The sequence below is a fragment of the Callospermophilus lateralis genome, chromosome 14, assembly GCF_048772815.1.
Source record: "Callospermophilus lateralis isolate mCalLat2 chromosome 14, mCalLat2.hap1, whole genome shotgun sequence".
NCBI lineage: Eukaryota > Metazoa > Chordata > Mammalia > Rodentia > Sciuridae > Callospermophilus > Callospermophilus lateralis.
In genome coordinates, this window is record NC_135318.1 from 60,857,344 (window position 1) to 60,874,762 (window position 17,419).

Sequence of the window (17,419 nt, forward strand, 5' to 3'; positions counted from 1 at the left end):
TTCTCAGCCCAAGCTCTACAAACTTAGGATCTGAGGGAGGCAAACACGGAGAGTGTGCCCAGGTGCTAATGAAAACAGGGCTCCCAGGAGCAGCAGACCTGGCGTGTAGCCAGTATTGTGGTGAGCGTCACAGGTGAGCGGGGCCTGGCTCCAGGAAACACAAGAGAAGGACCTAGACACTCAGGATTGGAGACCCGCCCAGTCTGGGAGGAAGAGCTGCTGCACAGTGACTGGTTCCCACCTATTGAGATGAGAAGCTTGACCCAGTGGGCACAGCTCCACCTACTGGAAGAGAAGAAATCGAAATCAATGACTGCATTTATTATTACTATTATTATTGTTGCTATTTTTTTTATTTGGTTTTTTTTCTCTATTCTTTCATTTTCATTTTTTTGTGGTTGCTGTTCTTTATTTTTTTTATGTTTTTAATTTTTTTTAACCTTTTAAAATTTTTATTACTTTTTTAAATTTTAACTTTCATTTTTTTATTATCATTATTATCTTTTAAAAAATAATTCTTTCTTCCCCTATTTTCTATTTTTTTGTCTTTTCATCTCTTTACAATTTTCTTATTCCCCCTTTCATGAGTTCTACTTGCCTACCCTCATTCTCTTTAGTGACCTCTTCCCTTCCCTTCTAATATCTTTCCTCCCAAGCATCAAATAAATTTAGAAGAGTCAACAGTAACTCAGCAATCAAACAGAACAATAAGTAATATGAGCAGCATAAAAAAGCAAGGAAGAAAGGGAGTACAAACAATGAAAGACAACCTCAATATTCAGGAGGACCTAGAGTACCCAGAAAAATGGTCATATAAAGAATTCAAGGAACACCTTAGACAGATGGAATGGAACCTTAAAGAGGATACGAGACAGCAAATTCAAACAGTGAAAGAACACATTGAAAATGAATTACATAAACAGATAAAAGAAAAAGTAAAGCATCTTTATCAGGAGATAGAGATTATTAAAAAAATCAAACAATAATACTAGAAATGAAGGAAATGATAAACCAAATTAGAAACTCAATTGAGAGTATTACTAACAGAGTGGAGCAAGTAGAAGCCAAAATGTCAGATAAAAAAGACAAAATATATCATCTTGAAAAAAGTCTAGCCAACTCAGAAAGACTGGTACAAAATCACGAGAAAAACATCCAAGAGATACGGGATAACATTAAAAAACCAAACATATGAGCCATCAGGATAGAATAAGGTACAGAGAATCGAACCAAGGGAATGAATAAACTTCTGAATGAAATAATACCAGAAAATTTTCCAGAAATATAAAAGGAAACGGATATACAAATTGTAGATGCATACAGAACACGGAGCACACAAAATCACAGTAGACGAAAGCCAAGACACATTGTTATGAAGATAGCCAATATACAGAGCAAACAGAAAATATTAAAAGCTACAAGAGAAAGGAGGCAGATTACATTCAGGGGTAAACCAATAAGGTTAACAACGAATTTCTCATCATAGACACTTAAAGCGAGAAGATCCTGGAATAACATATTGCAAACATTGAAAGACAATGGATGCCAACCAAGAATTCTGTATCCAGCAAAATTAAGCTTCAGGTACGATAACAAAATAAAAATCTTTCATGATAAACAAAAGCTAAAAGAATTTGCAGCCAGAAAACCAGCATTGCAAACCATCTTGAGCAAAACACTACACGAGGAAGAAATGAAAAACAACAACCAAACCCATCAGGGGGAAGAGCCTCGGTAACGACAGAGGACAGCGGGGAAAGCTAATCATGGAGAAAGAAACTATATTTAAAAAAAAAGATAAATAATTAAACATGGCTGGCAGTACAAACCATATATCAATAGTAATTCTAAATGTTAATGGCTTAAACTCACCAATAAAGCGACATAGGCTGGTAACATGGATTAAAAAAACAAACCCAACAATATGTTGCCTCCAGGAGACACATCTGATTCGAAAAGACATACACAGGCTGAAGGTGAAAGGGTGGGAAAAATATACCATGCACACGGTCCTCGGAAGCAAGCAGGGGTGGCTATCCTCATATCGAATAAAATCAACTTCAAGAATAAGTTAATCAAAAGGGTTAAGGAAGGACATTATATACTGTTAAAAGGAACAATTCACCAACAAGACATAAAAATTATCAATATTTATGCACCAAATAATGGTGCTGCAACGTTCATAAAACAAATTCTCCTCATTCAAGAATCAAATAGACCACAACACAATAATTATGGGTGACTTCAACACACCTCTCTCACCATTGGACAAATCCTCCAAACAAAAGTTGAATAAAGAGACTATAGAGCTCAATATCACAATCAATGACCTAGACTTAACTGACATATATAGAATATATCAACCATCATCAAGTGGATATACTTTTTTCTCAGCAGCACATGGATCCTTCTCAAAAATAGACCATATATTATGCCACAGGGCAACACTCAGTAAATATAAAGGGGTGGAGATAATACCATGTATTTTATCTGATCAGAATGGAATGAAATTGGAAATCAATGATAAAAGAAGGAAGGAAAAATCCTACATCACATGGAAAATGAACAATATGTTACTGAATGATCAAGGGGTCACAGAAGACATAAAGGAGGAAATCAAAAAATTCTTAGAGATAAATGAAAATACAGATACAACATATAGGAATCGATGGGACACAATGAGAGCAGTTTTAAGAGGGAAATTCATCGCCTGGAGGTCATTCCTCAAAAAGAGGAAAAACCAACAAATAAATGAGCTCACACTTCATCTCAAAGCCCTAGAAAAGGAAGAGCAAAACAACAGCATTGTAGCAGAAGGCAAGAAATAATTAAAATCAGAGCGGAAATCAACAAAATTGAAACAAAAGAAACTATTGAAAAAATTCAGAAAACTAAAAGTTGGTTCTTCGAAAAAATAAATAAGATCAACAGACCCTTAGCCATGCTAACGAAGAGAAGAAGAGAGAGAACTCAAATTACTAACATACGGGATGAAAAAAGGCAAGATCACAACAGATGCTACAGAAATACAGAAGACAATTAGAAATTATTTTGAAAACCTATATTCCAATAAAATAGCAGAGAGTGAAGACATCGATAAATTTCTTAAATCCTATGATTTGCCCAGACTGAGTCAGGAAGATACACACAATTTGAACACACCAATACCAATGGATGAGATTGAAGAAGCATTCAAAAGACTACCAACCAAGAAAAGCCCAGGACCGGATGGGTATACACCGGAGTTTTACAAAACCTTTAAAGAAGAATTAATACCAATACTTTTCAAGTTATTTCAGGAAATAGAAAAAGAGAGAGCTTTGCCAAATTCATTCTATGAGGCCAACATCACCCTGATTCCGAAACCAGACAAAGACACCTCAAAGAAAGAAAACTACAGACCAATATCTCTGATGAACCTAGATGCAAAAATCCTCAGTAAAATTCTGGGGAATCAGAAGCAAATGCACATCAAGAAAATTGTGCACCATGATCAAGTAGGATTCATCCCTGGGATGCAAGCATGGTTCGTTATACGGAAATCAATAAATGTTATTCACCACATCAATAGACTTAAAGATAAGAACCATATGATCATCTCAATAGAAGCAGAAAAAGCAGTTGACAAAGTACAGCATCCCTTTATGTTCAAAACATTAGAAAAACTAGGGATAACAGGAACTCTCCTCGACTTTGTAAAAGCTATCTATGCTAAGCCTCAGGCTAGCATCATTCTGAATGGAGAAAAATTGAAGGCATTCCCTCTAAAATCAGGAACAAGACAGGGATGCCCTCTATCACCACTTCTATCCAATATAGATCTCGAAACACTGGCCAGAGCAATTGGACAGACAAAAGAAATTAAAGGCATAAAAATAGGAAAAGAAGAACCAAAATTATCACTGTTTGCAGATGACATGATTCTATACCTAAAAGACCCAAAAGGGTCTACCAAAAAACTGCTAGAACTAATAAATGAATTCAGCAAAGTGGCAGGATATAAAATCAACACGCAGAAATCAAAGGCATTTCTGTATATCAGCAACAAAACTTCTGAATCGGAAATGAGGAAAAACACTCCATTCACAATATCCTGAAAAAAAATAAAATACTTGGGAATCAACCTAACAAAAGAGGTGAAAGACTTATACAATGAAAACTACAGAACCCTAAAGAGAGAAATAGAAGAAGATCTTAGAAGATGGAAAAATATGCCCTGTTCATGGATAGGCAGAACTAACATCATCAAAATGGCGATATTACCAAAAGTTCTCTATACATTTAATGCAATGCCAATCAAAATCCCAAAGGCATTGCTTGTAGAAAAAGATAAAGCAATCATGAAATTCATATGGAAAAATAAAAGACCCAGAATAGCAAAAGCAATTCTAAGCAGGAAGTGTGAATCAGGAGGTATAGCGATACCAGATTTCAAACAATATTACACAGCAATTGTAACACAAACAGCATGGTACTGGTACCAAAACAGGCGGGTGGAACAATGGTACAGAATACAGGACACAGAGACTAATCCACAAAGCTACACCTATCTTATATTTGATAAAGGAGCTAAAAGCATGCAATGGAGGAAGGATAGCATCTTCAACAAATGGTGTTGAGAAAACTGGAAATCCATATGCAACAAAATGAAACTGAATCCCCTCCTCTCGCCATGCACAAAAGTTAACACAAAGTGGATCAAGAAATTAGATATCAAATCAGAGACTCTGAGTCTGATAGAAGAAAAAGTTGGGTCCGATCTACATATAGTGGGGTCGGACTCCAAATTCCTTAATAGGACACCCATAGCACAAGAGTTAATAACAAGAATCAACAAATGGGACTTACTTAAACTGAAAAGTTTTTTCTCAGCAAGAGAAACAATAAGAGAGGTAAATAGGGAGCCTACATCATGGGAACAAATTTTTACTCCTCACAATTCAGATAGGGCTCTAATATCCAGAGTATACAAAGAACTCAAAAAATTAGACAATAATATAACAAATAACCCAATCAATAAATGGGCCAAGGACCTGAACAGACACTTCTCAGAAGAGGACATACAATCAATCAACAAGTACATGAAAAAATGCTCACCATCTTTAGCAGTCAGAGAAATGCAAATCAAAACCACCCTAATATACCATCTCACTCCAGTAAGATTGGCAGCCATTATGAAGTCAAAAAATAACAAGTGCTGGCAAGGATGTGGAAAAAAGTGTACTCTGGTACATTGCTGGTGAAATTGCAAACTGGTGCTGCCAATTTGGAAACCAGTATGGAGATTCCTGGGAAAGCTGGGAATGGAGACACCATTTGACCTAGCCATTGCCCTTCTTGGTCTATTCCCTGAAGACCTTAAAAGAGCATACTAGAGAAATACTGCCACATAGATGTTCATAGCAGCACAATTCACAATTGCTAGACTGTGGAACCAAACCAGATGCCCTTCAATAGATGAATGGATAAAAAAAAATGTGGCATTTATACACCATGGAGTATTACGCAGCACTAAAAAATGACAAAATCATGGAATTTGCAGGGAAATGGATGGCATTAGAGCAGATTATGCTTAGTGAAGCTAGCCAATTCCTAAAAACAAATACCAAATGTCTTCTTTGATATAATGAGAGCAACTAAGAACAGAGCAAGGAGAAACAGCATGAAGAAAAGATTAACATTAATCAGGGATGAGAGGTGGGAGGGAAAGGGAGAGAGAAGGAATATTGCATGGAAATGGAAGGAGAACCCTCAGGGGTATACAAAACTACATACAAGAGGAAGTGAGGGGAAAGAAAAAAATATATAAGGGGGAGAAATGAATTACAGTAGAGGGGATAGAGAGAGAAGGGGGGAGGGGGGATCATAGATGATAGGAAAGTCAGCAGAATACAACAGACACTAATATGGCAATATGTAAATCAATGGATGTGTAACTGATGTGATTCTGCAATCTTTAAACGGGGTAAAAAAGGGAGTTCATATCCCACTTGAATCAAAGTGTGAAATATGATATATCAAGAACTAGGTAATGTTTTGAACAACCAAAAATAAGAAAATAAAAATAAAAAAATAAAAAAAACAAAAATAAAAGGGGCTGGGGATGTGATGTAATGGGAAATTGCCCCTGGTTTAAATTCCAAGGACCCGTCCCCCCAGCAAAAAAACAAAAAAACAAATTAATTGCCTCTTTTATTAACACAAAATGAGACCTCAATGAGTTGACACGTTTCTAACAAAAAGTTAAAATTTAAAAGTCCATGTTAACCTCTCTTTTCTTTATGTTATCCATACTTTTTTCTATTCTCTTAATGTTCTAACTATTCTCCTGGCTTTCCACCCAAGCATGCAAGACAAAGAATGTGAGAAGCCCAAGATTCTATAGTGGCTGTTTGCATGGGGGAGGAAGTCACAGTAACTGCCACACAGGATCCTCTTACATAAGAAGAGAGAAAGGATCCTCAGTGCCTCTCACATATGAAAGAGGCTGATGGCAGAAAGTCTACATGACCCAGGAGCTGTCCTCAGGAAATTATAAGTTAAAGGAGTACAACAAAAATCCAGAGAGGGAAACTTTACAGTCAGCTAGGTCTTCCACCTCTCTAGAGTTGCTGCTATTTTTCAGAAAAGAACAAAGAATCAACTCACAGAAAAGGAGACCCCTGCTTCTGGAAGTCAAAAGAAAGTAATATCAATGTGTATAAGAATGCAGACTCAAGGCTTGTCCATGAAAAAATGTCTGCAATGAAGAGGGGTGGGGGAAGAAGAGCAGAAGAGTGTTACCAGTCTAACCTGGCCCAGCCCAGGCCAAAGAAAGTAGGGATCAAGAGAAACTAAAGAGGAACTTGGGCCACATCATTCCAGAGAGAATGCACTCAAGGAACTTCCCCCTAGGGCTGGTATTGTGGCTCAGTGGTAAAATGTTAGCCTAGCATATGAGAGGCACAGGGCTTGACCCATGCATAAAATAAAAGTATTGGTTCCATCTACAGCTAAACAAACAAACAAACAAATGAACAAAAAAAACCATTTAACCACTTTCTGAATCCTTGAATGCTGCAGTAACTTCACTAATCCAATCTAATTCTGTGTTCCAGAACCACTATACTTGCTCAACCTAAATGTCTCTTTCTTCCATCTCCAGGGATATTAACTGCATATGTTAATAGAGCAATGTATCACTATTACCTCTTACACTGTGAAACATCATTTATAACATATTCATAATATTTTAATGAACATTTAACACGAACACGGAGATGATATCCCTAACACAAGAGCCTGGGGGAGGGGAGTCATGGGGTGAGCCCATTATGTCCCTCTTGCAGGGCTGCACCTACCAGAACTGAGTCATTTAGCTTCTATTATAACTTTCCTGTCACTTTCTCCACCCAATCAACTCTCTTGTCATTTTCCCCACCCAATCCCACCTTCTCCTTGGGAGTCTGACCACCCTATTGGCTACCTCATACATTTAAATGGACAGTTCTGTGACATCATTCTCCCACCAAACCTACTGCCACCTGCTAGAATCTTAGGCTTGCTATGCAGTTGTAAACAAATTTGGATCATCGCAAGTGACCAGTGACCAGTAACCAGTCATTAGAGTGGCCAGTAAACAGTGACCAGTGAACTCCATACTGGGAAACATGTATTCTCTACCCTCAGCCACCCACACATCCTCTGGGGTGGTCTCCTCATCCTTTGTATCTGCAATTGATGTGACCTCTTCTCTGACCATGTCAGGTAAGGAAAGAAACATTTAAAAGTTTTTCATTAGACTTTTACCTTCCTCAATTTACTAATGGAGTCAAAAGAGCTTAGAATAATAGGGGAAAGGATGGAACTAGAAATCTGGACACCTAATTTCATTTGGAATTTGACATGTACTGTGTATAGAACTGGACTATCTTACTCTCTCACAAAATCTGTTTCTTGATTTGCTACATGAGGATAACAGATTGCCATGTTCTGGCCCCTTACTTTTCTTGCATCTTGAGGGGCATGTTTATAGAGAATGAAATCAGATTTCATGGTTGTGTTGTTTCAACTGAAGGAGACAAATCCTAGGCAGGGTGGAAACCAAGGGATTTCCTCTGTAACAGTTTCCCTTCACCAAGATTTCCACTTCAGTATTTCAAATTTAGTACTCTTCATCAAAGGGACATTCACATATTTGGGAGTTTTCTGTTTAAACTAGGTGAAAAGAGAAATAGGGAGAGAAGAGCAGGAGGACAGGGCTGTAAGGAGGCAGATGTTCTTGGGAAAGCAAGTTTGTGACTGTTTAAGCACAAGGCAACAGGAATTCAGTGGAGGAAAAAAATATAAAAATAAGGGAGAAGAATATGTTAGAATAGTAGAGATGAAGAGAATGATGTTCTCAAGAAAAAAGAGGTTGGTTGGGATGGATGTGGAAGAAAAGCAAAGATTTGATTTAAACCAACAGACAGCATAGAGTGAATCTTCCCAGAGGCTGGTTTAGAGAATGTTTAGATTAACGGACCAGCAAGGAAACTAAGGCTTGAATTGGGGTATCACTAGGGTAAGCAGGTTATCACAAAAGTCACACGTGGCTGTTACAGTTTTTCCTATGACCTCTTTGAAAACCGACAATGTTGACAGTTTAAACATGAACATATTAGAAGTATGTTTTAGAAATGACTCTTCCTCCAAACATGCCAAGGAAAGTGGTTCTAGACAGAGCTGGAGAAATGGCATTTTCCATGTCCTATTTTGTTCTGATTCTTAAACTACAGGGATTTCTAAAAAATGTCTTGTCCAAACCTGCATCAGAAGGACACATTCCTTTGTGTGATATAAGCTGTCAAGGTGAAGATGTTTTCCATCTTTACAACAGTTTTTTTTTCTAAAACAGACAATATACAAATAGTCATTGATGATTTCGAAATCTAAGAACCAAAAGAAAGAACTATATGAGAATAAAAATTCAAGCTCACATCTCTAATTCCAAGTTTATTTAAATAATTATCTGAAGACTTTTTGTTTTGTCTGCATTTCAAATAATTGTTTGGGGCTGGGGTGTAGGGTAGCTCAAACATTTTTGTTTTAATTTTGTTTTAACATAAAGGGAGAGGAAATGTCAGAATAAAAGACAAAAATTGTTTTAAATTTGTTATTGTATTATACTGTGATGGTTTCCTCAGACTTTAGGGACAAGATTTTCTCCTAAATGTGATAATAAACTAGGCTTCTATGATTTTGTTAAAGCATTTTCCACTTTTTTTTTTATAACCAAAAGGATTATCAAAAAATGTGTTTGTATTAAATGAAATATCTACCTAGTGGGATTAATTTCTTTTATTTGGTGTGGGTAATCCTTAGAGAAAGAGAAACACGAACAGTAATGAAATTACTTTACACTTATTGTTTTTTTCTCTAGTATGTACAAAATTTCTTTCAGAAATTCCTTCTGTCCTCCTTCCTTTCTTCTTTCCCTCACTCCCTCCATTTCTCTCTCCTTCCGGCCCCGACTTGCTCCTTATTCCTTCCTTCCTCTCATTCATTCTTTCTTCCTTTCTTCTCTTCTTTCCAGTTCTGAGGATTGAACACAGGGTCTCATGCATGCTAGGCAAGCATGATACACAAGCTATATCTCCAGGACATTTTACTTGTTTTCTCAGATAAGATCTTGCTGAATGGCCCAGAGTGGCTTTGAATTCCTGCAATCCCACTGCCTCAGGTTCCCGAGTGTTGGGACCAGAGACCCACCATACCATGCCCAGATTCATAGTGGGTTTTGGCTTCGGTTTTCGCTTTTCCATATGGCTACCCATCTGTTCACTTTACTTAAATTTGTGTTCACTTTACTTCAAATTTGTGTTCTCTTTACTTAAAATTACACACATTTTTAGTATAGTTTCTCTGTCTATATGTACTGCTTGAGAATGCACTCAAACTCACCTTCAATCATGAGCTTTGTTTTGATTAACAGTATTCACTAAAATCAAAGAGAAACATTCACTTTCATAATATTGTATGCATGATAACAGAACTCATTTCTTAGCAAATTTGATATACACTCACATTTGCTACATATCCATATGTTCATTACTATCTAGTCATTCCTTTTAGTTCTGAGCTGTTTTTCACTTTTGCTTCTATCTTTCCAGAACATACTGTAACTCCCTCCAAATGAAACTTTTTGTAATATCTATTTATTAGTTGTAGTTCAACACAATACCTTTATTTTACTTATTTTTACATGGTGCTGAGGATTGAACCCAGGGCCTCGAATGTGCTAAGCAAGCACCCAAATGCTGAGCCATAACCTCAGCCCCCACATGAATCTTATGTAAAATGACTTTTATTCATGGATGAATTATCACTGTTGGTATTGTGATAACCACACTAAAGATGAGTAACCTGAAGCTCAGAAAGTTTCCATTTCTTTCAAGAAGCATTTCTTGAGAAACTGAATTTCAGGTAGTCATTTTCATGTAGGATCAGCAGTTAGGCTGAAAGAGGGCAAAGAATGACGCTTAAATTATCATTTGGATGGTAAAACTGAACTCCAGGAAATATCATGTGACCTGGACAAACAAAAGGAGATACTAAACATCACTGTGGTGATATCAGTAGATTTTCTATGAACAGGGAAAAACAAATTTCTGTTTCTCCAGATTTCTGGTCTTTGGAACAAGAGTCCTGGCCAGGAAGTAAGTTTCCATAATCTGTTGCTGATTGTGAACAAGTCGATCTCACTTCACTGACCCTTGGTGTACTCATTTGCTAACTGGTAATGTTGGAGTTTTCTCTGAGTTCGAAAATGCTTCAGTTCTAGGGCAAATTCAGGAGTCAATACTAGTGCAGGCTCAAAGGAACCATAGGAGAGGAAAAGGATGCTTTTGGGGAACAACGTGTGAAGCAGACCACTTCGGAATTCTGTGCCCAATTTGAGAGAAAAGGCAGGTTATCAGAAGAGTAGTTGCAGCCATCCTAAATGGAGGGATTTGGGGTCTCTCAATGATTATTAGAATGAGGGCCCTCCTGATTACTACAACATTAAGACGACATTATTCCTCGAATATTGTAAGAATCTGCCTGTCTCATCAATATTTTCACCACCTCTTCTTCCTACAGAAAATTTCCAAAATTCTTCTTTACATGGAAATGCTGATTCTCTGCAGCTCTCTCTTCCTGTGGTGACCAATGCAGCGTCCGTGACAGGAGGGGTCTGCAACTTCTCCAGAGCCTCTGCTCCAGCTGAAACTTCAGCATGGTTACTGCCCTCAACCTGTGGCACCTCCTTTCAGCCACTCATGGGCAGTGCCTACCTTTATCAACATGCTAGCACAGCCATGGTGTCTAAGGTTACTGGCCAGAACCTGATTCCCATGGCACCTGCCCCCTATCCAAGTATTTCTGAGTGGTATATCCCAGGAAGTGCTGAAAAGAGCTCATCTTCACTTGGGGACTTTAATCTGACTGTCACTGACCAGAACACAGCAGATTCTTCCCTATCAATGACATCCCAGTATGACAAAACTTCCGAAGCCAATGTCGTGATCCCTGGATATCCACTACTATCTGGTAGGCTCGTCCAGGTGACACTATCTCAGATTCCAAATCAAGGACATTGCCTCTCACTACCCCACCAAGAAGGAAGCCAGGTCTACTACTATGATCAAAACTCTCTGGGGACTCTGCTCTCTGGAGAACATTGGCCCTGCCTGCAATCCTATGGCTCTGTGCCATATGCAGGAAGTAGTGCCACTGCCCCTCAAACAGAAATGGTGACAGTGCTGAAGGAAGTTCAGCCCACAAATGTCCTACCCTCAGTCCCTACACCTGTGACCTACTACTCTGTGTCCACTCAAAGTATAGAAGGAACAAATTTTCAAGGTGAGTACTAACACCAAAAAGGGGAAGGAATAAGATTACCACTCGAAATGAGGGTCCAGTTTTCAGCTGGTAACTGTGGGTCCACACATCCCTGGAATTCAAGTGCTGAGATTTTAATCACAATCTTGTTCAGCAGTCCCCATTTTCAGACTCTGTCAGAGAAGCATGCAGGACAGCATAATGGCCATCCTTGCATTTAAGAGACCTCTAGGAGCACACGGAAGGAAGCGGCTGTTCACTATTTTTGCACTCAGTCCAGCTACACAACCACACTATAAATATATTTCCCTAATTTTACTTTGGTTTAGAAAAATCAATCAACACATATCAGGATGTGACAGTTTAATTGATCCTTAATTGACTGCAGGTTTAACCTCTATATGTAGAGATGCTGTCCAAAGCAGGAGTCCAAAACCCCTGACCTTTCACATTGATTTCATGAGCAACAGCTGCACCCTCTCCTAGTTCATGGTGTTAAGTGTTCTTACATTCTGGGGAGAGTGGAGAGAATTGAGAGGCCCCTATATGAGGACGAGAGACTTCATAAAACAGATTTTCTGTGTTTCCCACAGAGGAGACAAGTGCTCTACCAGAAACCCATGCTGCCATGGTGATGAACCAGCCCAAAAGTAAGACTTCAAGGGATCACCTGTAACTAATATGCAACTCTTAACAGATACCTGTCAGTGGTCCTTAAAAAGAGCTAATAGAAATGCTTTCTCCACCATAGGTGGTTTCCCTGAATAGTGTATTTCTGGGAAGGGGGAGCATCCTACTTACCATCTTCCTTGGTTCCTTTGTAGGGATGGAAACTTCCCTAGGGATGGAGGCTTCCTTGGGAGTGCAACCTCCAAGTCAGACATTTTGTCTGCCACAGCCTCCAGAATTCCCACACATCTGCAATAAGAGAAAAAGCCAAATAATTGAGAAAAACTCACAAACTGAACTTGGGGACATTACCACAATAACTCCAGTCCAGAGTTCTACAGATTTATTGGCATTGCCTCCAAATCAAAGCCAGGAACAGACAGAGATTAAGAATTTGTGTGAGATTAACACCATGCTCTCAGAGCCACTGGATGCCTACCAGATTGCCATGGAGAGCCAGGATCCTCCACTACTCCCTTTAGACATCCCTGAAATCCACCAGCTTCTGGCCTCCATTGGTCCTCTGGACCAAGAGGAGAAGCCACATTCTGAAAATACCCATCTAGAAAGGAGTAGCCTGAGTCTTGAGGACCAAGGCACACTTGGAAATGGGACTGAATTTAGCAGTGGTTTTGCAGACCTCACTGCACTGGTGGGGGATATTCACCTTCCTGAGCTTTTCAGTTCCTTAAAAGACATTGAACAACCTGAAAGTCCCACAATAACAAAATCCAATGATACCAGAACCATCATGGAAAAGCAGGGGCAGGAAATCACAAGTGCCTTAAAGGGTCCTAGTGAGCCAATGAGGAAGAACAAACATAAAGCCTCGGAGTGTCCTGATGGAACTCCTCAGGCCAAAATGCAGCCAAGGGATCTGGAATGCACATTAAGAGGAGAAATTTCTCACAGGGATGCAGACAGTAGCAGGGCTCCTATGCACACTGCCGAGCACTCTATCAGCAAAGCTCAGAAAGCTGCATCCAGCAGGAACAGCAAGGCTAAGGGCCATGGGCAGGAAAAGACCAAGAGGACCAGAGAAAACAGCTCCAGGAAAGCCCAGGAGAGGAAGCAGCCAGGCAATAAAGTCAAGGCAGAAGAGAAGCCAACTCTGCCCAAACCGAAGGGGAAGAGGAACCAACCTGACCTTTGCCAAGAGGCCTTTAAGAAGCCTCGGAGCTGTCTCGGCATGCACATGCTGGAGTCGGTGCAGGTTTTCCATGCATTGGGGAAGAAGAATGATAAGAAAACTGGGCTGTCTTCCTCCCGGGCCCCGGGAAACTCAGGCCGTAACCAAGACCCCCGTCCATGCCCAGCTAGGAAACCATGGCTGGCAGTTAAGGGTCCTGAGAAATCACAAGTCAAAGCCCAGAATCCAGATATTAGTGCTGAAGGAAAGGGTCCCTCTCCATCCATTTATGAGCCTCCACCACCTGGGAAGGTTAAATTGGTACCTTTGCCTTTTCTGACCCTGGAGAAACCTCCACCTCGACCAGTAATCAATCGGAGGCCACAATCTCTGGCCTCACGCAGACCCACTGGGGCTTACCCTGCCCAGCCTGGCCCTGCTAGCTCAGCTCAACCCATGGCAGTCAACCAATCCCAACCAGCTACTGCCAACCCATCTTGGATGCGTCCTGCCAAGCCAGCTCACCCCGTTTTGACTCATGCCATTCAGTCAGGTGTGAGTGCTTCTACCCAGCCTAGTGTCCCTCGGTCTGCTGCTTCTGGGCCTGCACCCTACAAAACATCATCTTGCACTTCTCTCCATTGGCAACCAGTTCCCAATGTTGGGACCAAGCCCCAGTCACAACCGCCCAAGCCTCAAAACCAATATCTTCTCCAAGACTTTGCCTTACAACCAATTCCATGGAGGAAACCCAATGTTTCTGGGCAAGTAGTATCAACTCCCATCACCAAACAGCAGAGGCCAGAGCGGGAAGCCATGAAGAAGAAGGCTCAACAAGAGCGTGAGAATGCTGCCAAGTACACTGCTTTGGGGAGAGTGCAGTGTTTCATTGAGAGGGAAAGAGAGATGGAGATTTCTCGCTACTATGGCTACATAATGTAAGAGCTGCTGCGATCAGTGGTGCCACTTAGGGACCAAATAGTTTTCCACATGTTTATACAGAGATACACATTTATTTATTCTCAGATGCTTTCACAGTTTAATAAAATTATATAAAGAAATGGGATATAATTCACTAATACATAATAAAGAGGCCTTCTGGTACCACTGACAATTCTTAGAAAATAAAGAGGCCTTTGGGTACTACATGGGTACCAAATGGTGTTCTCATATACACATAGATAGATAGATGAAAATTTATTCATTAGGCACAGTTGAAAAGGTAATATAGTTTAATAAAGAAATCCTATAGTATTGATGAGAGGGTAAGTAATAAAGAGGCTTTATGTTGCCATTTGAATACCAAATAGTTTTCCACATATATATACAGAGAGGTACATAGATACAAAGGTATTCACTTATAGATTTTTAAGACAATATAGTTGAATAAAGAAATGTAGTAGAATTGTTTGAGAGATAAGTAATCAAGATGCTTTCTGGTACTGCTTGGGCATCACATAGTTTTCCACATGTGTAGATACAAATTTTATAAATATGTAGATATAAAGATACAAATGTATTAATTCTAATATATTTTTAAAATTTAGTCAAATTGATTGAAGAAATTCAATAGAATTGGTTAATAGATAATAAAGAAGCCTTGTGTTACCACTTGGCTATCAAACATTTGTCCTCATAGATGTATGAATATGTACTCCTTCCAATATACTTTTAAAACTTAATAAAATTGAATAAAGAAATGTAATGGAATTGATGAATAGATAATAAACAGGAGTTTTGAGTTTGAATGGCTGTTAAGTGTGGTTTAGTTTGGTAGCGGTGGGGATCACAGCCTGCATGAGAAGAAAGGAACTCAAAGTTGGCCAGGACAATTGAAGTAAAGGCTAGGAATGGGGGAAAGAGGAAGGCATATGATCTAGCACTAGGAAGGCAAAAAGAAGAGAGATGTATGGGCTTACTGGAAGAATCAGGAATTGGCAAAATGGCTGACCAATAACACAATGTTGGAAACTAAGGTTAAAATGATAAAATGTCTATCAAGTTGAAAATGATAGGAGACGGGTTCAGGTTGACCAGAACAAATGCAGAAATCAAACAAAAAACTCTCATGGAGAATGGCCTATTTTTTGGCCTACCTGAAAGATATTTTACAAAAGAAGATTCAGGGCACAGCTCCACCACGTTTGGGTCACTTAAGATCCTAGCTGGGAAAGGTGAATACAAAACACAGGGAATCTACCAGGGGTGTCAGAGGGTTCACAGTTACCCTGAGGGAAGCTGATCACCTGGGACTTGGCCAAGTGAACTGCAGCAGCATGAGGCCCACCCAGAACATGGCCTGGAATAAATCACCATTGACTCAACACCCATGCACCAGGACAGCAGAGATGCACTACTTGAATTAACCTTCACACACAAGGCCAGTATCACTCTGACACTTTACTAATGGTCGAGAAGCAAGGCCTCAATCTGAGGCTTGTGTCCTCAAGTCCTCAGTGTTGGCAAGGGCCCCCTGCAGGCAGCCAACCTGGCTTTCAGACCACAGTATAGAGATGTTGGGGTAGGGGGTGAAGGAGAGAGATCACACAGGAAAGGGCGATAAATACTGAACTGAGAAGCCTGTCAGGTCCTCTTCCATTGATTCTGGCAAGCGCTGTCTTCAGGGACCATTGCCATGAACCGAACTCACAAGAAAAAAAATCACTCCTTGGCTTCCATCTCCACCCAACACAAGCAGAGTGCGCATGCACAAGGATCAACCTGCCAACAGCTGCAGGACCCAGCAGCCCCAACAGCTTTTACCCATTCCCTCCAAATTGCCAGTCACCATCTTCACCACTCTTCCCACAGGAGACATTGCCTTTTCCCACATTTTGGAAACTTCCAGAGATATTTAACCCCAAAACGTATGTATCACAATTTGTTGAATTATCTGTCCTACAGATTTGAAATGTAACCTTTATGACATATTAAATTCCTATGTGTATTTGCATTCTTCTTTGTAGAATTTGCCTGGCTTTCTTGCTTTTCCTGTTTACCAGGTCTCTGGGATATTTTTTATCATGCATTTCATTTTTTTAAAAAAAAATCATTATTGTTTCATTTTAGACATTATCTATTATGTTCATTCATGTGTTCCCTTTTAGATTCGTCTTCTTTTGATTTCTACCATCTCATCTAATTTCCATTTATGTTGTTCTTTTTTATTATGAATCATAAAACTCAACATTTCAACCATTTTTATGTGGATAACTACAGCATTAAGTAGATGCACAATGTTATTCAAGCATTATCCACTATCCAAATCCAAAACTTTTCACCATCCCAAACAGAAAGCTATATCCATGATATAATTTTCCATTCCCCTCTCAGGTTCTGTCCTATTTTGCATTGCTTGGCCTTCTGGTTTTTAGCTAGTTTTGAAAGAGTGGGCTACTATCTGATGTGCTTGGGGGGTTCTCTTCTGACTTGTTTTCATCGTCTTGAGACGATGCGATTCTCCTGTTTCTTAGAATACCTTTATTTGGGATTTGGTTTCCTCTTTTCTTTCTATGCACTTTTTATGCAAAATGCATTTTCTTTGTGAAAGTATGGTTGAGGACAGAGTTTCTTATGTGATGGAACAGAAACTTCCACCTCTCCTTCCTCCACCTCTTCTTCTCCCCTCCAGTTCTGTCCCTCCCCATTCTCCCTCTGCTCTCCTTCTCCTCCTCCTCCTTCTTGAACTAGTAAAAACATATCTGCTTATTTTCTAAAATTTTCTGGCTGTTTCCACCTGGCGGTTTATCCTTTGTGTCTATTGTGCCTCCCAGCGATTTC

General features: G+C 39.5%; 1 protein-coding gene across 1 annotated transcript; it reads left to right on the plus strand.

Moving 5' to 3' along the window:
• The first annotated feature begins 7,649 nt into the window (after window positions 1-7,649).
• LOC143380481 (uncharacterized protein C2orf78-like) lies at window positions 7,650-14,581 on the plus strand. The gene is made up of 3 exons (XM_076833546.1): window positions 7,650-7,746; window positions 11,101-11,862; window positions 12,666-14,581. The coding sequence occupies exons 1-3, from the start codon at window positions 7,650-7,652 to the stop codon at window positions 14,579-14,581; spliced, it is 2,775 nt and encodes a 924-aa protein (XP_076689661.1).
• The last annotated feature ends 2,838 nt before the right edge of the window (window positions 14,582-17,419 follow it).